Source organism: Amblyomma maculatum, chromosome 5 (genome assembly GCF_055883805.1).
Source record: "Amblyomma maculatum isolate TAMU_Amacu chromosome 5, ASM5588380v1, whole genome shotgun sequence".
Classification (NCBI taxonomy): Eukaryota; Metazoa; Arthropoda; class Arachnida; order Ixodida; family Ixodidae; genus Amblyomma; species Amblyomma maculatum.
Genome location: NC_139348.1, coordinates 104,424,276 through 104,449,757, shown reverse-complemented (window position 1 = coordinate 104,449,757; position 25,482 = coordinate 104,424,276). Strand labels below are relative to the sequence as shown.

Below are 25,482 nucleotides of genomic sequence, written 5' to 3'. Positions count from 1 at the left end.
TTTTATATGTGGCAGCATTGCAAAGAAGGACTAAAACACATAGAAGAAAACATCCACCATAAGTGCTTGTTGTGTGTTTGCCCCCTTCCTTGCACTCTCTCAACCTCATGCCATAAGACGTTCAGGCACAAGTCACAAAATGCATTCACTCTAGATATACTACCAGTGGATTCCATACCAGTCATGCAACCACATTCTTAACAAATCAGAAGAATGTCAATGCTATGATGCTGAAAAGCAAAACATGTCCGCATAATAGCTGGCCTAACCTAAAGTATCATAGTCCAGCTTTGTGACTCAGCACCCAAACTTTGATAGGGGTAAAAACAACAGAGACAACAAACAGAGGTTGACCTGCATTGATGGGTGCCATATTTTGACCAGAGATACTGCTCTCTTTGAAAATGGAGTTTCTACAAGCAGAAAAGGTCATGACGTCACTATCAATAGTCGACTTCGCAAGTGAGATGCGTGCGTTGACCCAGATTTTTGGGGCACGAATCACGAACTGTCCTCATCCTCCCTTTAATCAGATCATAGGATTAGGATCGTACTAGGCATATTAAGAACTGCGTTGCCGAGAAAATGTACAACCTACAAAAGGCCAGTTAGTGCTCAATGAAAATTTCACAAATTTGCTTTAAAAAAAGAAGGGCAAGAGAGGAAGAGGCATCAGTCAATAAGTGCAGTAATTACTGCGTCAGCCACGGATATGGTGAATGCATCACGAAAAAAATGCAAAACACATGCGAAATCACCCTCACATGCTGAGAAAAGGCAGCACCAACCAACTCACGTATTTGATGTCTTCCTCGCGCACGGTCAGTGTCTCCGCCTTTGTGGTCGGTGGAGCGTTGAACCGAACCTCTTTGTTGTCACTTGGGTTGCTACTGCGGACTGGAGACTGGCCACGCATTGGAGACCCCTCGCGGACATTCTGCGTCAAAGATGGCCACTCAAGCGATGACTAGTTCTGCCAATCCAATAGCTCCTGCTCAGCAAAACACTGGACGACATTAGACTTTGAAGCCAGGGACTCCAGCAAGCATCAGGGATAAAATTGCAAACACGGCATTAACACAGCACAAACTAGGTGTGATACAATAAAAGCAGAAAGGCATACACAGTGCAAACGTAACATTTTGGGAACATTTAACTCCGCCTTAAAGGCATGGTGCGACTGCATTACCGGCTCCCATATCTAAAGTTCCCCTTGTGGATCCTCGCTTGTTACATGCGCTTTACTACTTGCTTAATCATTATTTTATTCCTTTCTTTAACACCCTTAATTCGTGCCTGTATTATCCCAAACACACATATCAGCATACAGCTGTACTAAATTCTGGACGACCAAAAATTGGGTTTGTATACAAATAGAACATGCTTTAACAGCACGAACAACACGGACAGGGTAGAAGTTAGACAACACGGCGCTGACTAGCAACTCAATTTTTATTCAGGAAGGACTCCTTTTGAACTGTAAATAAAAATGCAACATTCATGAAAGAGAACGAATAAACAGATACCACTTGAGATTATAAAATTTTCCTAGCCACAGGAACGTACAACTTTCTGGGCAAAGAAAAAAACATCAATTTTGCCCAGTGAACACTGACTGCAGCCACGCAACCTCATTATAGTGAAGGCTGAACCCAATACATCTCCCTGAATGTGTTAAACAATACAATATAACACAATGATCAGCATTCACAATGGGGCACTTTTTTTAGCGTATCGTGTGAGAGTATCTGCTCAGCATTGCTGCGCCGCAGCAAAGAGGAGAAGAAAGTATGCGAGGGCAAGGGGGCAACCACAATCCCTTCTACTGAAGTGAGCATCATCTGCTAGGCCATCTTGATTATCACAAAGCCACCCCTGCCCATATTCTGTTTTTATATACCATTTTATATATCACGCCCCAAGAAGTTGCAACCACTTCATTTCATCCACCGCGTACAGTGCTGTTGATCTCTGAAAGAGCACATATTTTCGATAAAATATGCACCGTGCCCAAGATGTGAGCTGCAATCTCTGCTTACGAATAACTACTTTAGAGAATATTCGATATCTGTGTATTAATGTATTAAGTTAAGAGAAACGTCTGCGAATGCTAACTGCAAACACAATCGTAACCAAGTGTTGTGCTTAAAGTGTAGTGCATTTGCTCAAATTAGAAGAAAAAGTACGCAGCAGATAGAGCACTAAAGCAAATGTACTCAGAACTCGATCATAAAACATGTCCCGCGGGGTTTTCTCTGCATGAAGTAGAACAGTAAAGCAGATGACATTAGCTCCAGCAGCATTATTGGCACGTACGCTTGTTTCCTCTCCCGACTTCTACTCTGTTTCGCCTTGGCACTGCTGCACTCGGTAGTCGGCGCTCGCATGATACTTTTAAAAAAGTGACCGACTGTATGTGGATGCCAGACCATTGCCCAATCATTTCATTTCCAGAGAACATTCTTTCTCTCTCTCTCTCTCTCTCTCGCTATAAACGAGACTCACATCTGGAGAAGTTGACATTGGCCGTGTTGGTGAGTTGGCATTGTACGAAGGTGGCGAGGTCGACCTGGCCTGCTTCGGTGACGTGGGTCGCACCGACTGGCCGGGGCTCGCGCTTCGGACAGTAGGAGGAGGGGGTTCTTCCTTTTTGAAAGGAACCAATATGTTCCGACTCACGTGAGCTTGCTGCACCACGCTGCCCTTGGGCCTGCGGAGTAGCCTGCAACAACAGGGTGCACGCGCGAACACGTGACGCAACTGCAGATAGTCACACTGGTGCAAAATGAATTTTCAGCAAGTATAACAAAGCTGAAAGTTACTTCATTCAGCTGACAAGACAAGAGAAAAAGAGCATCAAAGAAATAGTGTCACTGGTGAAGTCCATGCCAAAGCAAAGAAGCTCGGTCTGTAAAGACTGAAATTATGAAGCACTCGGTGTCAGACGTGTCACTAGCTAATTCCTTAATCTTACAGTTCTGCTTTAGCAGAATAAAAAAGGCAATAATGAAATTATTTTTAAAAATTTGCTAATCTGAGAAAAATCAGCTCTACAGTTGTAATCAATATGGTCACAATTCCTCAGCTGAATTAATAAATTTCAAACCTTAACTTACCATGTGGCTAACCATTTTTCCCAATGAAATTTTGTTACGCTGGAAAGGGACCTTGCTCGATTTATTGGACATGTGGGCCAATCTACAAACCCTGCATAATTTTCATAAAACCATGAATGCTAATGACTTACAATGCTTAAACCTTTAACTCAGCATGGCTCATTTTATTACATTCTTAAGAAGCAACTAACATTACATGCATAAAACATCCTTCAAAAAATAAAAAAAATTGCATGCATACACAATGAAAGTGCACAACGGGATAGCAAATGCTAACTGCATACCTTCCTGTGCACTGGAATGGAAACTGCAACCCCAATTTTTTTTTTTTTTTTCAGGCATTTAAAATATGACGACTATATCTTTCACTGTGTTTTGAACCTTTGGCTATGAGCTGGGAAGTATTCAATGGGAAGAAAATTACATAATTTCCAAGGCAGAGAGGATAATTAAGGCCCCACTCACTCAAATACGTGGTTGCATAGTTATTAGCCCGAACCAGCCCTTAAAACTGCTTTGCTGCCGCAAGTAAAGTTAAAAGTGTGTGAACTGCTTTTCTTTTTTTTTTTTTCATTACCAACTGTAAGCGTGCACAGACAAGCTCCCATCTTTTAGAAAGTTTATTAAGAAAATGGCAACTATACAACTTAGACTGCTGTTAAATAGCAGCCAAAGTACAAAAAAAAGTCAAAGGAGAGCATTCATGGCCTTAAACCACCTTCGTTGGCTGTCACACCTCCAGCTCTGTTGTCCAATATTGTATCATGGAACAAATTTTCTATTGCTCAGTCTCACGAGGGAATAATCTGCACCACAGTTCATCAAGAGTGAAAATATCAGAAACAGCATTCATTTTAAATGACAGTTACTACGGCACAAAGGCAGTACTAGTTAAATCAGTGAACTATAAGAATGAAACATGCTGCACTTCTAGCTTGACGTGACACACAACTGTTATGCGAGTACGCAACGAGCCTTACCTGATGATTGCCTTGCCACCCGTCAGGCCCAGTTTTTGCAAAGTCATGTCTCGTAGTTGATCGATGCCAACAACCTAGAATAAAGGCAGAATGAAAACTTAAAAATGAACCGAAGAGCAAGAAACACCCACAGACCACTCTCATCACAATATGCGTTCTATGCAAGGCCTTAAGAATGTGATATATCAGTGCATGCCACAAGTGCACCAAAGCCTTCAACCATGACTGTAACATGGAGCCCACTTTAAGCATTTTCATGTATTGATTATTAGTTCACTTCCATCCCCTCAAACAAGGTGTAAGGATGAATGCCTTACAGACCTCCAGAGAGGCACTGTGCAAAAATACATGGATGGCAATGGAGCCTCGATGTCACCATCATGGCTGACATGACTTTCGGGATGACAGACCGTGTTCTCTCAATCCATACAATGGAAAAAGGCTCGAGTGCAGAAAAAAAAAAATCTTCAGCTCACCTCCTTCCTCATGTAGACACAAACCAGGTCCATTTGCTCATTTGCTGCACCTTGCATGTCCCTTAAATAAAAGTGAAACAAGACGCATGTATTGGTCGGGCCACAGGAAGATTGCTATGTAAAGAATGGTTTCTATATTAATTTGTAAGGTTTAATGTCCCAAAGCAACTCAGGCTATGAGAGATGCCAGAGTGGAGGGCTCCGAAAATTTTGACCACCTGGGGGTTCTTTAATATGCACTGACATCGCACAGTACATGGGTGCCTTGCTTTCCGCTTCCACTGAAAAGCGGCCTCCATGCTTAGGATTCGATCCCGCATCCTTGGGCTTCCTCTCTCTTTTGTTCTTTCTCTGTTACTCCATCGCAAGCCCGCCCAATCTTCCAGTCACAATGCCCACAAGAACTTCGCAGAAACGTGGGCCATACTGTAAATACAGTAAAAGCAGCAGTTTATTAAACTAAAAAATAACTGCAGCCTTGTATGTAGTATTACACCATAAATGAATCAACAACAGGCGAAATCAGTGTTTTAATTTTCCCCTCTATAGAATAAGTCGGAAGCTAGAGACGTCTTTTGCTTAGAATTTTCTCTCAAAATTATCTTTTTTTTTTTTTTTTGTCTGGATAAGAAAAACGTTCATGAGACACTATTGTCTTTCACAAAGCAACAATGGGTGGCAGTCATGGATTTTTTGTGGAGCTTCACGACTACAGATTTGATTCATACCCGACAAAAACGGCAGCAATATGGCTTACAAGAAAAGCCCAAGCAAAAGCTCCCAGGTAGTGACACCGCTACGTCAAAGTGTGCAACAGCGGAGGGCACCATGAAATGCCCCCATAGGTGTCCAACACGAATGGTATCATAAGGTCTCTATGTTACGAAATTGTGAAGTATAGTGGCAATCGAAAAACCCAAAACACACTGGAATATGCAAACATAACACAGCACTTCCTATTAGGCCTACGAAGTTCAAAATGTAGCAAAAAACTTATGCAATGGTTATATATTCGAATGCAGTAAACTCTTGTTAATCTGGCCTTCAAGGGAGCGGGAAGGATGCCCACATTAACCGAAAGTTAGAATTATCGAATGAGCCTGAAAAAAAATGCTGAAAACCCTTTTGCATCAAAGTAATTTTATGTAATGAACAGCTGTATGACGGTTGTCTGCATCTCAGATGAAACCCAAATGAGAATGTTTTTTTTTTTACCCTGGTTTAGTCAAGCGCTTTACTTTCCGCACTCTGTTGAGAGCGTTGTAGAAAAATTCCTCCAAAATCGTAACGCCCTCTGCCACCCTTTTCGCAGTGAGCAGCAGTGGTACCTCTTCACAGCCCCGTCGAATTCAGAGGGTGTCTCACTGCAACATCGCAGTGAAGCACACAGCGCAACGCGGGAAATGAGTGCGAGCCCATCGTGCAGTTGCACGTGTACCGGAAACGTGTATATGCACGTGACGAATTTATGCGTAGGCGTTAGAAAGTTCCGAGAGCACTACAGAATCTGCAGTGGAGAAAAACCTGAGCGTTGCTGCTGCACACGGTACATTGCGCGCCCCTTGTCGAACACAACCAGCATTCCGTTAAACGCATCAAAGTTCATCGGCGTTCTATAATTGGTTTACAGGAAAGAAAAGGCGCAGTGTTTGTCACCTGCGGAATCTCTCGGACAAATCTTGCAGATGTGAGATTTTGACACTCATTACACACTTCTGATCCCTATCACATATTATTTGGTTAATTCTTACGTGTCAACGTATAAACATATCAACTTAGAAACATATCAGAAACTTCCGGTTGGCATGACTTCACATCCCCTGGACTTTGACATTAGTCGTATGGCTATTTCGACGTCTGAGTGACTGCTTTTACATTTCGCTCTAATTAACTACTCATCCCATTGATAATTTTTTTTCTGCAGTGTCCTCATGTCATCCTATATCGATCATGCCCCACTGTGGTGGTGCAGTGGTTAGGCGCTCGACTACTGCGCCCATAGATGCGGGATCAAATCTCGGCTGCAGCAGCTGCAGCTGCTCAAAAGCAAGGCGCCTATGTGCTGTGCGATGTCAGTGCACATTAAAGAACCCCAGGTAGTCAAAATTTTCGGAGCCCTCCACTACAGCGTCTCTCATAGCCCAAGTTGGTTTGGGACGTTAAACCCTATTAACCAAACCAAACAATCAAACGTTTGATCCCAACTTTTCAGAGAGCGACACAACGGCTGCGAGCATGTTCTGTATACAGGACCTCACCGACATAGCCTAGAAAGGCTTTTTAATAACAGTGACGCACTAAGCAGCGTCAGAAACTATGCGACTGGCTGATGCATGCGCTCAATCGCAGCTAACCGCAGCATGGCGTACAGTTAAGGAAAGCGGAACCGAAACTACTCTACTGAGCTATCTTTCGGAAGTAGGAAATTTCCGATCATCGTCATGCCTGCCAGAGCACGTGCAAAGTGCACAGGCACTTTGCACACACTACTGCCCTATGTGGCTGAGGTTATGGGAGGCCTATTTCGGCAATCGCTGACTGCATGGGTTAATTAATCGGAGCGAGGCCTGTGCGAGCAAATTAAGAAGCGCCCTGCGCCATAGACTTACATGGGCGCCAGCCGGGACCACGCCCCTAGTTCAAATCAGGTTGAAAATTTTCCATTATGAACTTTTCTAGCGAGATAGTCTAATTGGAAAACAAGGACTTCCTTGATGAACAGTAATATAAGAGCATAACAAGACAAAGAGGAGGAGGGACGACAACGGCGCTGAACTTGCAACTGAATTTAATGAAAGAAAGGAAGTCCATATATAAACACACGAAAGGAAGTCCATATATATATTATATATACAAACTTCCTTTCTTTCATTAAATTCAGTTGTAAGTTCAGCGCCGTCGTCCCTTCTCCGCTTTGTTTTGTTGCACTTTTATATTACTGTTCGTCATGGTTCACCAACTCATCCAATCAGCCGTTCTTCTAGACTTCCTTGAACTCGATCGTCATATTAGACCATTGAACTTGAAATTCTTCTAAATAGAGCATCAGCAATACTTTCCCAGTTGGACTCAATTGAGTATTTCTTCTACTGGGCGAGGTAGTAACAGGATATGTATCCATCGCTTGCAACAAAACGTACAGCAGGGTGTGCACAACTCACGTCTTATCGGACCAGTGGGCGACCACATCCAGCAGCGAGGCAGAGGCTGGGAACTGTGCCATGAGCCTCTCGCCGGACTCAAGCTGCAAGCAGATGTCCACATTGGCGGCGGTGCGCCGATGTCCGCTTGAGGCGCGCAGCTCCAGCTCAGCATTGTTGGGCAGGTTGGTGAAGGACACCGGCAGGCTCTGGGAGAGCAGACGCTCGCGGTGGCTGCAGCGAAAACCGACTCTTATCAGCTATAGGTGCCAAACAAGCTGAGTACAACGCCACATTGCCCACGTGTGTCGACACTAGATGTTTGCCGAGAGGGCTGGGGTGTCAAACGCCAGACATACCCCGCCACTTTCCATGGCTCCCTAGAATGGCAAGATCAGCTTTCCACGTCTGCAGTGACACCACCGAAGTGCACTTTTGCAACAAGGGCACAGCCACCGCTGCTTTCACTTCCCTATGCTGTCAGCAGCAGTGCGTCCTTCGAACAACAGGAAAATATAACCACTGAGCAGAGTTAAAGAGAGTACAAACTGGAACGCATGCCTGGTTTAGATTTAGAAACACTTCCCTAAGCAAAGACTTATTAAAGGGTCATAACAACTATAACCTAAGCATGTGACAAATAGTTATGCTTTCTTTGCCACGATCACCCCTGCTAGCGAAAAGTATACGAGGGAAGCCTTACTGTCATTAAGTATCCGCAATAACAAGCTTCACCCAAGCCTTCAGTACGTACAAATTGACACCATTTTGGGGCACAAGTGCATTTTAAATATGCCTGCAGCATTAATGCTGACGAATTACACTGCCAGTTGCTCATTAATGGCGTGCCAAGGCTCACCCGGAAACTAAGTCACAAAGCACTACGAGTGGTACTGGACATAGATAACTACCGTGCAAGTATGTGTGCGGAACGATTTCCATTCGTTCCATTTAAAGTCAGCTTTCCCCCGCGTAGTTACTCTAGCTGCGTTTGATTCAGCCATGGTTCTCTGCACCGCCGGAACCGGTTCACGGTGCGCTACACCAAAGCACTCAATTGATTCATAGCGTTCCCTGCACCACCGTCCGCGATTGATTTTGGTGCAGTCATGGTGCCGTTCTGGTGCAAAAGAATCGCGGCACCTTCCAAGGAGGAGGGGGAGAAAAGTGGTGCATGTGTTGTCGGCGCTAGCAGACGCGCGCTGCCGATGAGAGATCGATGGTCCACTTAGGGACATTTTTTCCCGTCGTCAACCAATCTGGTGCCATTCTCTGAAAATGGCGTGTTCTTCTAAGGTCTCTTGTGGCAATCTGAATAGCCCCCCCCCCCCCCCCCCCCCCCCGAGTTCAAAGCTGAACAGGGCTTCAGTTAATTGTACGGAAACTTGGTTAATTGCAGCCTGTCCGAACCAGGGGCGGTATTACAGAACTGCGTTCAGTTTGGAACGCTCTGTGATTGGTTGGAAGCACTTCCGTTCAAAGCCTCGGAACTGGGCACTTTTACGTCACGGCACCTTCTGAGAGGCTTTCAGCAAACCGAAGTTCCGAAAACCCAATTTGGTCATATATAAAGTTGGCTGTGGCTAAAGGTACGTCGGACGGACCCGATCAATGGTCTTAAAGGTACGTCCGACGGACCCGGTGCGTTTTTCTTCGGGATCCGTCCGACGGATCCGGGAAATATTTTTCAGAGGTACGGCGGACGGACCCGATCGGTAGGGTTCTTCCGACGGACCCAACGCATTTTTCTCCGATATGGGCCTTGGGATCCGTCGGGAAAGCCGGACTCAGATGTGGTTGTAGCAACAACATGGTAGCCATATGTAGCCAAATCGAAGTTGGTATGAGGTGTACATACGTGCGAGGTGTAAGAAGTATGTACTACATACTGCATGCGTGAAATGTGAAATTACAAAGAATAGTACAGTGGCAAGAATAGTGCCTAGAATGGGTGATATACTACGTGATGGCATGATGATAGGTTTACGTGAGTTGGACCGCGGCAGGGTGGCAAGCACGACCAGAGCGCAAGCGCATGTAATCGCGGTGTTGACGGCCAGCCCGCGGCCCGCACGCCCGCTCATTTGGTCCTCGTTATTATGTGGATTAACGTCTACGACGGTCGTTATGTAATTATGTAGTTTTGATTCTTCAAAGTTTCCTCACTTCCATCTGTGATGAGATGCGTCACGTAACGCATCGCTTTCTGCTCGCATTGAGGTTTGGTGCTGCAAGTTCTACGTAGTACAAGCGGCGCTGAAAAAGCTGGGCACCGCCGGCGTGTCTCTAGCCCAAGCATCGCGTCATTCGTGTTTGTTGTACAACTGGAGGTGTGGTTTGTGCTTACCGTGAGATGCTGTGATTACGGATTACGTCCTACTAGAGTGCTATGTGAGACTACGAAGAGTGCTGTGATGAGTGCGCCGATGTCCGGACGGACATCAGTGTGTCCGTTTATGATCGGCGATGTTGCACGTGCATGTCAGTGTTTATTAGGTGCAGTGGTAATTTATTTACACGCGCTGTGCAACAATCAGACGAAAATAAGTCATCGACAATTTGTTAGCCTGTACTACAGAGCTCAAAACTCGGAAAATGGGAATGCACGATGCAGTTTTCGCATGTTGGAGTGCACCGAAAAATAAGTGCCCAGCCCACACCGCCGGGATGCGTATTACTACAGGTGAAATGGTTCAGGTTTCTGTAAAATAGCTGCCTGGCACAGCACCTTTCTAAATGTTCAGGCTTTGTACTATTGTTGAAGGCCACTTTATCATTAATAAAGGAACGAATATGCTTTATGTGTTACTGACTAATGCTTTTTCAACATATTATGTTCATTTTTTTTTTTTTCGTTTTTCCTTAGTTTCCTTTGTTTTTCATGCTAGACAAACACAAATAGTACACTTTTAAACTTGTCAGTCCAAAGCTGAACATGAATATCTGCCATGCATGTGACAGCTTTAATGCTAGAAAGGTTGACATGTATAGCATGTACGTACACGCTGCGACATCTTAGTGGCACGTTAGGCTACTTGCCCCAAGGATGGCAGTCGCACTTTGGTGCAGGTGAAATGCAAATGCTTCTGTTTTCTGCAAGATGTCAATTCAAAGTACAAAGCCCAGGCAGTCAAATTAGTCTGGAGCTCTCCACTACGGTATTCTTCATAGCTACATATGTCACTTTAGGATGTGAAACCCTACATGCCACAGGTAGGCTGCATTGTTTTTTAGATTTTGTAACCTCTCATCTATGTTTTGCAACATTTGGCTAATTTTAGTTCCCAAACAGTTGCTAAAGATGAAACCGAAGCAGTTCTTGGCATGGTTTGCTGCTTAGATTAATTTGCTAATTGCAGTTCTTTGAAACTTGCATCAATGCTGGACAGTTCAAATAGCAAGCAGTTGAATTACAGAATTGACGTGGATCATGCATTTCAGTTCTGACAAGTGGAAAGTAACGGTCCCCTCCTTGCATGCATAGGTGCCTTTAGACAAATACATACTCGGGTGTGTGATTGTGACGCATATCAAGGGTCAACAGAAGGCCATGTGGAGCCAGTGTGATATTCTTCATGAAGGCTAAAGTAAAATTGTACAACAGCTGCTGTACCATGCAGAAAAAAAATTGATCATTTAGTGTATGATTAACTGACCATGAATAGCATCTTACTCAGAGTATGATGTGATATATATCTGGTTTAGCATCCCAAAATAACTACGGCTATGAGGAACACAATAGTTGAGGGCTCCGGTATAATTTTGACCATCTGGGGTTCTTTTACATGCACTGACACCGCACGGTGCATGACGGCCTATTGTTTCGCCTCTATTAAAATGTCCCTGCTGTGGCTGGAACCAAATCTGCATCTTTGGGTTCAGCAGCCAAGCACTCTAACTACTGAGCCAGCACAACGGGGCCAAGTATCAAAATGCATGCCATTACATTTCTTTCTAGCCTGTGGTTTTCTTCACAGAACTAATGTATACAAGGAAAAGTAAACAGCAAGAAAACATTAGTTTTATTGCACATTATATTCACATTTCAGCAAACATTCTCTAGGAAAAAATTTCTCATAATGTTTTCATGGAAACCATGAACAAAACAAAACAATGCACTTACTCCACTCGAATTATTAATGGGCAAGGTTGCATCTATGCTACTACACTGCGCTTATCACAAAACCACAAGCCCCATCTGCTTTGACCAATCACTTGATGGAACTAACGGAGACAGATGTCGCACACCACAGACTGGTCGTCTCGCAACATATCTCTGCATATGTTGCATTTCAATTTCATGCCTTTCCACTTAGTTTCAACTGTTGCCAGCATTACTAGTCACCCATCTTTTCTGAAATTCCTTTTTACGCTGTTGGGATCAGCATCCTTGTTAACGGCGGTCTCTGGCATTTTAGATGCTATCATTTTCACATCTTCCTCATCTGGAAGAACGAAGGAAATGACAAGCTTTGAGCAGACAAAAAATTAGGGAGACTCCTAATCTCCACCTGTAAGGGTATGGTGTGCCAGCGTTAATGGTTCTTGTCTGCAGATCCCACTGTGGATTCTCGTTAATTTACATGCCCTTTGTTACAAACATTACTACTAATTCCTTAATTCATGTCTCTGTTATCTCAGATATACTCATTAGCATACGGTCGTAGGCTGCCCTGTTAGGTGATAGACAACCTGGCATAGACCTCTGTAAGCCTCAACCTTTCTTAATTGGAGCTGAAACGTTGAAGCTGAAATATTTCAAATATAACTTTGTAAGCTTGGCTTAACAGCTCCTGCCATGTCGTGTGGCCTCGTGACATTTGGCTCGTGGCACTTTTGGCTTGTGCACAGGGGTCATCTGTTAAACACTGGTTAACATGCATGAAAAATACATTTTCACACAAACTGGTGGCAAATGGTCAAGTGGTGCACTGAAGATTCTGAAATGTATACCTATATTCATGCAAGGATCGCATCATCACATAACATGATCAAGAGTTCTATCAGTACCTGTAGTTACATAGCATTTCAATGCCCATTAAAGGACCACCTCAGACAATGGTTGTTGTTATCTCAAGACCTGTTCTAACAGCGTACTGACGCCATTCCACTGAGCGATGGACATGTATATGCATACCCTAGATAGCTCATGATTGTGGATCTCATTTATTTCTATGACTTCCAAGGAGTTCCTGTCGTCAGAAACTTTATGAAATCGGGACAGTAGTCTTGAAAGGTGATGAAAAGAAATAACCAGGTTACCTTGACACAATGCTAAATTACAGAGGGTGAATATGCTGCATGAAGATACCAAGAAGCTTGTATCAAAGAAAAGTGAGAGTGAAATGGCAGGATTTTTGAAACATTGAAATAAACTACAAACTACACTTGTCAAACCTGTCATTAAGGGATGGAAATCATGCAGTAATCAAAAACGCAACATGGAAGCCATTTTAGGTCATCTTCACAAAACACATACCCACACCTCACACACAGCTTCATACTTATGAAAGAGGACAAACCAATATGCAAGGAGTGTGGAGATGAACTAACAATAAACCATATCTTACACATGCGCCAGAGTCGAGAAAAGAGGAAACATTTTGTACAATTTCCAACAGATCCATTTCCATCCCAGCATGATCCTAGGAGAGACGTGCAAATTTCCTGCATTTTTGGTTTCCTAAAATGTTCCTAAACAAGCTACATCCTAAAGAACATTTTAGTCATTACACACAAAATAAGTACATTAAACCTTGTTCTGGGTGCATGGCAGCATTAGTCGCTTAGGCACCATAAAAATCAACACAATGCTGTAAGGTATACTTTGGTTAGCTATGTTATATGAGACAAGCTTTCGGCCTGGTGTGGTCCTTATTCACGTGAAAGCGCTGTCATGAGGGTCTATGTCCCAGCGATCGTAAAGTGACCTATTCCAATAATTTTACAAACTGAAGGTGATTGTACAGATTTCTAAAGACTGGAGTGCTCTGTTTTATCAACGTCCGCCTGCTTTGACAGCCTGGAGTGAAACTGTTGAAGAGAATACATTTTTGAACATTTAACGCGTTTCTGAAGGCGTTGCTTTCAATTACGGGGCCAACAAAATGCAGGTGAATGTCAAACGCCGCCTAGATAGGCTTTCTAGCAAGACAGCGGTGTAGCGTGGAAAATCGCTCCGCCGATCCATCGCTGGCGCTGCTGACTTGAAAGGCGAACTGTTCAAACTTATATAGCTACTGACCACACCTGAAACACTGAATTGCGCATGATCAAGGCAGAATTTCTCTAACACTGAGCACTGGTAGCTATCGATTTCGCGCCCAATATTGTGAAAATCTGTCCTCTCTTCGATCATTGATACGTCCACGGTTGAACATTTATGCGCCTCGGGGTAGGCCAGCCGTGGGAACATGGATGCGTGGTTGTAGCAACGATCGCTTGCATGGCACACTGCAAAATTCCAAGAGTCAGCTTCTTCAACGAAATGTGCAGCGCACATTTTCTACCGCGTACCTAAGCCCGGCGATGCATGCATATCGATCCCGATCGTTTCAAAGCTGCGCGGCCGTTCAGTCGGGTCACGCTAACCTCGAGCATGCGGGGGTTTAAACTACATGTACGCAAACTTCAACGACAAGAAAAAGATGCAGCCTAAGCACTTTAGTCTAGTAATCCTCTATATACCAAAGAACATTGCTGTTCACAGGGAATTCGGATCATTCACGCTTCCGGCTTTCCGGTTGTGCACTCTTGCGGTGCGGTGCAGTAGGTCTTCGCCTCGACGAGTCGATGTGCAGGCCTCTAGTAGATTCGGCATGTCTTCTGCCACGGCTCTGAGGTAGAATTTAAACGAAGAATTTAGCTAAAAACATCCTGTTTCCTCGGTCTGCATGTGAGGAACGAGCATAATGCCATTTCACATACATACTTTGGACTGCCGAATGTTCAGCTGCACGACGAGGTGTGTGTGTGTTGTGCCGGCGCTAGATCTTCAGAGGTCGATGCAGGACCTAAGACAGCGTAAATGCTAGGAATAGCTCGCTCGCATTACGGGCAGATCGAGGTGATAGTTTAGTGCGAAGCGAAAGCTGCTCGTGAATGTGCGTATCTCGATGCCAGCTGGTGGAGCTGGTGCAGTACGTAGCATATCGCCTGCAGCTATGTGCTTGACAGCGATGTTTGCCGTACACAACCCTAAGTGAAGACCGTGATCTATGTTAGAACGGATGCACTCTTCGTAGCACCTCATCGAGAGTCGCGGCTAGCTGATATCATAGAGGATGAGATCCATTCACGCGTAGCAAGCGGAATGGGGCTGCGTTCGACGTGCATATAGCCATGAGCCTGTATATCGACGTCCGCCGTATCTTTACGAGAATCGAATGGACAAGGTCAATGTACAACTGGTCGCGCAACTTGGAAGAAAACGCGTGCAGCTGCCTACTGCCAGCGGCATCAACTCGATGATGAGGGCTCCTGCGAACTGTGAGGCAAATTACTAGCGCACAGAAAATAAGATCTGCCAGAACTCCAAAGAACTAGAAAGTAAACATAATATTCGAGCTCAGGAATGAATGCAGTTTTTGTTTCTTGCGTAAGAAAAAACGTGTCACATTTTTAATAATATTTTAACTTGTTTCTAACGGCCTCTCTCGGCCACTTATTATCCGCTGCGTAGTTGCCCAAAGCTCAGACATGGCGGCTTTTTTCATCCGCGGGATGGGTGCGTCATCGGCCCCGGTTCAACGTTCATCGTTGCGCGCTGCGTACAGAGTGGGTTATCTGTAACAAACAGTCAGTATTTTATTATGCTGGTTGTGGTAGAGCTTTACAGCAAGGCGAAGACTGTGTGTGCTCGATGAGAAACTGATTGCCGCTGCATGTGCGCATTTCCGGACGATGGGACAATGCTGCGTCACAGCTCGGCGGTTCGGCTCGGCCTCCCAGGCATGTCGCAAAAGTGGTGGCTTAATTGTTTTACGGATACACGTCTGCATGAGCGGCGTATCGCTGCATGTTTTAATTGAACGGTGAAGGTGAGATTTTATTGCCCCCAAGATGCGTGTCGCATTGCTCAAAGCCTTCCGTTCCGCTCCCTTTGCTGCGTGTTTTGCTTACTGCGTCGTATTACCGCACCAACGTTCGCTGAACGTGCTTTAGCTGTTATTACAGTGATGTTCCTATTGTCAATGGGATCTTTCTCATGAACATGTTAAATGCTTAAGTTGTATATTTGTAACCTCACATTGACTCCTCTCAGTGGCAAATGAAGCGCGAGTAAAATAATGGAATCATGAACAGGGCGAGATTTATTGGAGAAAAGCTATATCGTAGATATTTTGACTTCTCAGCCGCATTAACTTCTAAATACTAGTAATCCCAATTTGAATTGCTTACCTAAGCTCTTACAGGTTGGCGTTCTAGCGCTAGCGTTAGTTATTCCGTTCGTTTGTTTTTGTTGTTCTTTGACACTGATATGTACTTTGTTTGTTAGCAAGATTTTTTACCCTTTTATAATCTCACCGCGTCTCGTTAGGAGACCGACGCTGAGGTCATTTTGTTATCACGAGGATTTCATGAAGACCGTGACGAATGAGCGGTGGTCGCTTTCCTACACTTAAAGATTTCATTGTCGTGAATCGTCCATGTAAGTAATCGTGAATTAATAAAGCCTGGCTTTCTATGCAGCACAGCTTCACTCATTTATGCCCTTAGTGAAATGCCTCAAGCCATGTGATTCTATCCATGTGATTCTATCCATGTGCTTGCCGAAGCCCCAGAATGCGTTTACATGACGCGCGACGAAATACTAGGCTAACGACGACGGAGGCAGAACGATGCTATGATAAGGTGGTTAAAGATGCCGTAACATTTCAGTTAACGTAAAACTTGACTGTAGAAATCCATGTCAAGTTGGCTCAACAGTTACGGTGTCCATTTTTCTGCCTTATCTGAGCATCGTTCTGCCTCCGTCGTCGTTGGCCTTGCTTTTCGTTTACAAGTAAAAAGACGATCAAATTCCCCGCCAAAATCACGTCCCTGTGACGTCACAAGCAACGTCACGTGTTTGTTGTGCCTCACAGTTCGCAGGGGGCGCTGGGAAACTAAAGCCTCGCTCAGAGTCGACACGCAGGCTTCTATGGGAGTTACGCTACCATTTGTTCTTCTACCATGGAATGGATCCGTCGGACGTACCTTTAGACACTTCGTATAAAGTTACGTAATTTTCCTATAATACGACCTCTCTATCAGCCCGAGTACAGGTGCGGAGCATGCTTTTCCGTTGAAATTATAGTCATGCCTTCTATTTTGGAGATTGAAAAACTTGTGCAAGTGAATGCGCACTGGCGTCTACTACGTCAACTGAACATAGTTCTGTAATACCGCTCCAGCTATCGATCGGCCTCGGTCTAAACCACGATGTAATAACCGCTGCCGCGAAGGAAAGCACGGCGTCGGGCTCCCCGGAAGAAATTTCTTAAAAATGACTGCGACGGTGTTGTCGTCGGTGGCCTCGCGAGGCACGAAAATAGCCTCACCATGAGAACTTACAATTTGCGGCCAACGAGAACATGCGAGCAGACAAGGCTCGAATGAAAATGCTGCACCAGTAATGTGTGGCGTTTCTGACGCGCTGCACCTGAACGACAAAACTGGAACTGCACCTCGCCGGCACGTACCTGACTGGCACCAGCGGAACTTTTTCAGAACTAGTGGCGAGAACCAGTTCTGAACCGAACAGACCTTCTAGCTATCACGAGAAGCTGCAAGCGTCGGTAGTTAACTTTAACTATCGACAGATGGCGCCAGCGTCGCAGCAGCGTCGGACTCGGTTAGCCCGACGTCCACCCGTTGCAAAGGGCACGACCGTTATATCATCATCATCATCATCATAGCTTCGTCACCGCGCCTATGGTGGCTACCGCGCCCGCGGGGTAAGTCGCGAACTGTACACAGCGCACGCGCGGACGTATCCTCGCAGGTAGAGCTGGAACAGAGAACAGCGAGCATACCCGACAATTTCCGCAGCACATTTAAGGTGAGCTCGCTCCCCGAAAACATGGATCCAAACCTACACGCGTCCAGGCGGGAAGCCCGAGCAAAATATGTAGAAAATACTTAGCAACAAAAGCGAACACGCTTTGTACACAGACGCTGCGCTTTACCCATACAAAACAACTGGGCAGATAAAAACAAAGCCGTAGCCAGAATGATTAGGCTCGGACCTCAAGGAAATCACTAACGCGTCGGCACGGGACTGCACGGTAGCCGAAGGAGAAGAAATGGCTGTTGCTCTAGCGGCCGTGGAGGGCTACCGGGCAAACAAACCCTTGACAATTCTCGCAGATTTGAGAGGCATGCCGTAATTTTACCAACGGCAGAATAGGCCACAAAGCGCTCCAAATTTTTTTCGAGCGGGCCTAACTAGAGAACCAATTACACACACCATTTTCTGAATACCGGGACACACCGAGATTGAGGGTAACCAAAGGGCCGACGATGTAGCTCGCGAGCACACGAGCCGAGCGCTTCCCAACGCAGACCCGGATATCTTCATGAGGGTAATCCCGACGTATTCTGATATTATAAATTATTATAAAGAAACGAGCATAAAATACCCTCCTCCCCACAAGGTCTTAAATCAACAGGAAGCAGTCTACTGGCGGAAACTGGAACCTTCCCTAATTTACACATCTTAAGAAAAATGTTCCCGAACCAATACAGGGACGTTTGTCCATGGCGTGGTGCTATACCCACCCTATATCGCATCACTTGGGAATGCGATAGAAACAAAGCTTTACACAAACTAGCAAATCCGAGTGCGGAACAGTGGGAGAGTATGCTTTCCAGCGGCAACTCAATCCTCCAAAGAGGACTAGTCATCCATGCCCAGCGAGCAGCAGAACAGAAGGGCGTCAACCCTGTGAAACGGAGCCACGCCATCAACGCAAAGAAGATGGAGAAGTCTGTCGGCAATATCTCTAAATTAGAGCAATAAAGTTTATCCTATCTTAACCCGGAAAGACGAGGCTCGCGCGAACTGTTCCCGCCAGCTCGCCCCGTCCAGCCTCGAAGATAACCCCTGCCCGCGCGTCGGCAAACATTCGCCCGTAATCTTGCTTGTGAGCTGGACGGCCTAGTCATTAGCAGGTTTTATTGCTCGCTGGCGTTGTTATTGCAGCAATAAATGCGTGTTCGTTGTTGGCACGTGTTGTTCCTTTGCTCGCAAGTGTCTGGCCCGCCGGGGATTATGCGGGGAAAGGCCCTATTTCAACCACACATTTGTCGAACAAAGCTCGTAACACTTTTTCTTAATTTGTACATTCCTTGTCTCTCGCGATACAGTATCTTTTGTTTCAAATCAAATTGCAGGTGAAAGAGGGGAGTGAAAGAGGGTTAAAGGGAGCAAATGAGCTCCTCCATCTCGAAAACCACCAGAAGCACATACGTTGACCTTTACAGGTACGCTTATGGGAGGCAGCTCGTTCAAGATCCAACTACTGATGGCAAATGCACACCAGGTCGGTTTGCCGAAGCGAGAGCCGCCCCGTCGGGTTGGGGTATCGTGGAGGCCTACGGTGCTATCTGACAAGGTCCGTTCGGAGGGTGAAGGTGACAGGAGCATACCTCTGACCACCTCACAGAATGCGAAAGGCGATAGTCGGTGGCAGGATGCTGTCCCTGTGGAGGAGACACTGTTGGGTACTGATCGGCAGGTAGTGGTATTGTCACAATCGGTCTGACGGCAGCCTCAATCGGCGTTGCGCTCCACACTTGGTTGGAGGGGGAAAATCCTTCCTTCCCTGGCGCTCATCTCCGAATGGCCCTAGGGGCTTTAAATGGCCCAGCTGCTCTGACTGGAAGCGGCGTATTGGCATCCCGTTAGGTCAACCAGGCCGTATCGACGCAAAGCCATATTGGCTTCTTTTTTATGCATTTCATTCCGTTACACATCTATCTGTCCTATAATGAGGTTTGAACCAAGTTTCGTCCTCGTAATCACAAATTCAGTCAGTTCAGTCGTTCAGTCGTGTCCGACTCTTCGTGACCCTAGGGACCATGTCACGCCACGCTTTCCGGTCTCTCACTATTTTCCTAACATCACATAACTTCATCTGCAGTGCCTCGAGGATGCCATCTAACCATCGCGTTCGCTGCCTACCCCTTCTCCGGCGACCCTCAACCTTTCCCAACATCAAATCTTTCTCCAGTGACTCCTCTCTTCTCATCAGATGACCAAAGTAGCTGAGCTTTAACTTTAGAATTTGACCCTCCAATGAGCAGTCAGGGTTTATGGTCGACAATATCGACTGATTTGATCTTCTGGCAATCCAAGGAACTCTCAAGAGTCTTCGCCAACACCACAATTCAAACGCGTCACTTCTTCGGCAGTCAGCCTTTTTCACAGTCAAACTCTCGCATCCATACATCACAACTGGAAAGACCATAGCACGAGTTATACGGATCTTGGTTGGCAGACTAATGTCTCTGCTCTTTACTAGGCGGTCAAGGCTAACCATTGCTCTCTTTCCCAGAAGCAGGCGTCTCCTAATTTCATGGCTGCAGTCTCCTTCCCTAGTGTTTAAATCCTCTTTTGTTCCAAGCCTTGAACATGACGAGTCAAGGGATTTCAAAAAATGGTAGCGCGGTAAAATTAAATAACAAAAAATTTCGAGAGCACTGTGGAATCTACAATGCAGAAATGCGGAAGACGAGCGTCGTTGGTGCACACAGTGATTCACGTTTGCTCTCAATATCAACTAAATGTACTGTCATTACATGGAGGGGGAAAAAAACGAAGGAGCGAGCGCGCGGCAATACCCTTGAAGCCTAGTCATAAAAAAATAAAAGGGAGCGAGTCGGCACGCCCGCGCCAGGGCAAAACCCCAGGGACTGACTCGGAGAGCGAGAAAACGGGGGAGGGAACGGCTTCCTCGGCACTTGGCTTGCAAAGGTTGGCCGCGTGACGTCACGCTGTATTTTTTTTTTTTTACCTCCATGCATGACGCACAATTGCTTATGCGCCACCACTGTCATTATCACTAATTACAGCGTCATTGCCATCGCTACTATCATCTTCATTGTAGACAAGTAGAATTATGATGTTTTACGATCCCGGGCGTGGCGTGGTTGCTTAAAGCTCTCGGCTAGGGATTCGAGGGATGGAGGCTTGATTCCCGGTGGAGACCGGATTTTTATTTTTCTGATGACGTTAGTTTCGGTTTCGGGTGATGACGTAATTTGATTGACAGCTATAGTGTGACCGAACGCCGATACCCAGTCGGAAACAACTACAGAACCTTTTCTGATGTTACGACAGAATTTCTGTGCGGTTTTTGACGGGAAACCTGTTGCGACAACAGAACATTCTGTAGTAACATCAGAAATATCTGTAGTTACAACAGAAAAGTGCTACAGAACTACAGACAACAGAAATATACTACAGAAAAACTACAGAACTACAGACAACAGAAATATACTACAGAAAAACTACAGAACTACAGACAACAGAAATATACTACAGAAAAACTACAGAACTACAGAAAAATCTGATGGTTGCGACAGAACTATAGGATATTTTGTCGTATTTTTGACACAGTTCTGTAGTTTTTTTCGACAGGGATAGTATGAGCCATTCAAGACTTTCATCCTAAAAACGAGTGAAATATCATCATCAGCATCATCATCATCAGCCTGATTATACCCACTGCAGGGCGAAGGCCTCTCCCATATTTCTCCACTTAACCCGGTTCTGTGAAATATGGCGCAAGGGAAATCCCAACCAGCTGTAAGAAAAGAAAAAAAAAAGAAGACGGCGGACAACAAGTGAGTGAGTACGCAAATACACCGCGGCGCATGCCACGCACGCGAGAATGAAAGCACTCGAGAGACCGCGTGTGCGATAAACAATGGAGCGTACAGATAGCCAGCGAGGGTATACGCGGACAGTGTTATTCTAAAAGCGTCGATAGGTGCTTTAACCGTCAAGGGCCACAAGGGGCGTGTATATAAAAAAAAAAAAGCAACCCTTGCACTTTTCTTCCCTGATTTATCAGCTATGCATATCGGTTCACAATGAACCGATAGTGCCCTAAGTTGTCCCGTTGCCTGACACGCCGGCACTCAGTGCTGGAGGGCGTTTTCCAGCCGAGTGACGCCTATAAATATGCACCTCTTTTTACCTTGGCCTTTAACGGAAGATAGCGGAGATGTATGCAAAACAAGATATGCCGCACCCTTATAAAGGGCAAAGAGGTATACAGCTAGCCACAGAAGTCAATGCAACAAAGCTCGCTACAACGAACCACTTTTCGGGCTTGTTCTCAATTTAACGAATTTTTCGCTGAGTGAGCTGGGCATGTAACTTTATTTTATGATTAATTAAGCATAACGAAAACCATCTGTATCTCCTCGAGCATCCACGCCGCTTAGTCCCACCGAAAACGTGTGCCCACTGCAGCACACGTAAACAAATTCACGGAGCGCCGCCATTGTTTGTTCTACATCACGCGATCGGAGGCGCAACGCGGCGCACGACGACGCAGCGTTTGCACGATTCACCCGATCATTCATTTGTGCTCGCTGTTGCGTGTCGAGGGTCCTGTATTGGCTGTGGCTCGATCGTGTCCTCTGGGGGACTGACCCGCAGAAGCGAAGGAGACATGGGCTCAGGAACAGAGAAGGGAACTGTATTCTCATTATTAACACAAATAGTAGCATAGAAGTAGACGTCACATGGCAACGACAGAGACCACAAAAGGGAAAGAGAAGAACAATGGGGTCGGGCGCTCTTATATAGAGTTCAGTCCTTCAGATCACGCCCTTTTCCACCAATCAGCGGAGCTCTCTCTCTTCTGCGCTGACGCTGTGAACAGTCGAAGAGGCGGATAGGTCCAAGCCCGTTGCAGGGGGCTCTTGTTTAGAATTTGTTGTTCTCACACGAACACACGCGCAGCCCGTAAACACCATCTACGGCACAAAGGATATAAATAGCGTCTGTGTTTTGATCAAGCGGCGCCATTTTGTCGACGTGGAGCATTCAATTCTGCGAACCGGGATACCGATTTTGGTAAATTTAAAAACTGGCCTCGCAGCTCTCATTTGGTATAGCCTTCGACTAGAGAATTTAATCATATGCCTCCTCAAATCCAGAAAGAAAGTATTATGGGGGACTATAAGTGTCACCCATAATACTTTCTTTCTGGATTTGAGGAGGCATATGATTAAGGAGGCATAGGATTTGAGGAAGCATATGACTAAGTGTCCCCATAACTATCTCCGCCTTTAAGGGTATGACGCCATAGCTACCACCAGCCAACATATAGAGCCCCGTACGAACGTGCCTGCGTGGCCTAGCAGTATACGTGAATTCAAATGTCATGGCAGGCTGATTGTGATATCGATATCACCCTCCCATATGAAAGGAGAGCGCCGAGTTGACGGCTCCTGCCAAACGTAATGTCAGGAAGCCCTACGTGCAATCAGTGCTCGGTCATGTCAGCTACCAGCTACCATCTGATAGCATATATGATCGTGACTTTCATGGCAGGTGAGACGGCCGGTGATGCTGAGTCATTCTCAGTCACTGTCTTACAAATGGAATGGCGAAAGGGCATTTCCCCTCAGCCAACCTCTCAACGCCGGACAGTGCCCGCATTTGTGGCAAAACACTATCACAGCAGCCAAAGTAGTCAGGACCGTAATGAGATTGGCGGTAGGGAAAAACAGTCAGACGTTCCACCAGTGACGAAGGACGAGGTCAAGAAAGCACTAGAAACTATGAAAAAGGGGAAATCAGCTGGAGAGGATCAGATAACTACAGATTTGCTGAAGGGGGGGGGGGGGGATATCGTGCTAGAAAAACTGGCCACCCTGTATACGCAGTGCCTGGTGTCATCGACGGTACCGGAACCATGGAAGAATGCAAACATTATCCTCATTCACAAGAAAGGGGACTCTAAGGACCTTAAAAATTAGACCAATCAGCTTACTGTCTGTTACGTATAAGATATTTACTAAGGTAATCGCTAATAGAATCAGGACAACCTTAGGCTGCAATCAAGCAATGGATCAAGCAGGGTTTCGGAAACGGTACTCTACTATCGATCATATCCATACCATCAATCAGGTGATAGAAAAACGCTCGGAATATAACCAGCCCTTATACATAGCATTCATTGATTACGAAAAAGCATTTGACTCAGTTGAAACCTCGGCGGTGATGCAGGCATTGCGAAATCAGGGGGTAGATGAGCCGTACGTGAAAGTGCTGGAAGATATATATAGTGGCTGCACAGCAACCATAGTTCTGCATAAAGAAAGTAACAAAATTCCCATAAAGAAAGGTGTTAGGCAAGGAGACACAATCTCCCCAGTACTATTCACAGCTTGTTTAGAGGAAGTATTCAGAGGCTTGGAATGGGAGCAGTTAGGGATAAGGGTAGATGGAGAATACCTCAGTAATCTGCGATTTGCTGATGACATTGCCTTGCTAAGCAACTCGGGGGATGAACTGCAAATAATGATTGATGACCTAGACAGAAAAAGTAGAAAGGTAGGCTTGAAAATCAATATGCAGAAGACTAAGGTAATGTTCAACAGCCTCGGGAAGGAACAGCAGTTTACATTAGGTAGCGAAATACTGGAAGTAGTAGGCGAATATGTCTACTTAGGACAGGTAGTAACCGCAGATCCGGACCATGAAAAGGAAATAACAAGAATAAGATTGGGATGGAGCGCATTTGGTAAGCACCTGCAGATTATGACTAGCAGCTTACCGGTATCGCTCAAGAGGAAAGTATACAACAGTTGCATCTTACCTGTAGTCACCTATGGGGCTGAAACGTGGAGGCTAACCGAGAGGGTCCTACTTAAGTTGAGGACAACTCAGAGGGCTATGGAACGAAAAATGGTAGGGGTAGCATTAAGAGATAGGAAGCGTGCAGAGTGGGTCAGAGAAATAACTCAAGTTACCGACATTCTAGTGGAAATTAAGAAGAAGAAATGGACATGGGCAGGGCATGTAGTGCGAAGAGAGGATAACCGATGGTCGCTTAGGGTAACAAACTGGATTCCAAGGGAAGGAAAGCGTAGCAGGGGGCGGCAGAAAGTTAGGTGGGCGGATGAGATTAAGAAGTTCGCAGAGGTCAAGTGGATGCAGCTAGCACAGAACCGGGTTAAGTGGAGAAATATGGGAGAGGCCTTCGCCCTGCAGTGGGTATAATCAGGCTGGTGATGATGATGATGACTATCACATTAAAAAAAAGAAAAAAAAAAAAGAGGAGAAACGCACCCGCCCTGCTGCACTGTTGCCTTATTGCAAAACAGCCTGGCTCCGTTATTTTCTCATTGCTCCGCAGTTTGTAATCACTTAGAAAAAGCCACGTTTTATAATCCTTTCCACGCGACAATTATCAGTGTGAAGCGCCATCGGGTGCGGTTAGCCGATAAATAATAAAAAAAATATCGCATAATCACCTCGCTTGGAGAACGGATATCCGCAATTGCACCACCCCCTCCGATACATGACACACACGCACACACACGTGACAGGTGCGGCTGATGGACTGACGCGCGGTTACAATGGGAGACGGATAAAACACCGAATAAGAAGGGAGCAAGCGGGAACAAAGTACTCGCGTGTCGTTAGCCCTATGCCCCACGCTTCATGTGTGCGAAACACAATGAATGTATACAAGACCTAAATTCCAACTGTATGGCGGCTTATAGTGGCAATAGCTCATCCGTCTCTTTCCTGTTATGTCAC

The 25,482-nt window shown here is 45.6% G+C and overlaps 1 protein-coding gene and 1 long non-coding RNA gene across 3 annotated transcripts in view; both read right to left on the bottom strand.

Moving 5' to 3' along the window:
- The window catches only part of LOC146189099 (tether containing UBX domain for GLUT4), a 65,409-nt gene that overhangs the window by 18,195 nt on the left and 21,732 nt on the right, over positions 1–25,482 (bottom strand). For both annotated transcript variants that reach the window (XM_084604037.1, XM_084604036.1), the window contains exons 3-7: positions 7,734–7,946; positions 4,573–4,633; positions 4,097–4,170; positions 2,506–2,722; positions 797–937 (exon numbers count right to left, since the gene is read on the bottom strand). In XM_084604037.1, the coding sequence (XP_084460163.1) occupies positions 797–937; positions 2,506–2,722; positions 4,097–4,170; positions 4,573–4,633; positions 7,734–7,946 (706 nt within the window). The remainder of the gene's footprint in view (positions 1–796; positions 938–2,505; positions 2,723–4,096; positions 4,171–4,572; positions 4,634–7,733; positions 7,947–25,482) is intronic.
- Positions 11,712–15,095, bottom strand: LOC146189101 (uncharacterized). The gene is made up of 2 exons (XR_014707637.1): positions 14,644–15,095; positions 11,712–14,548 (listed from the first exon to the last, which is right to left on the bottom strand). It is a non-coding gene; the product is annotated as an uncharacterized LOC146189101 (long non-coding RNA).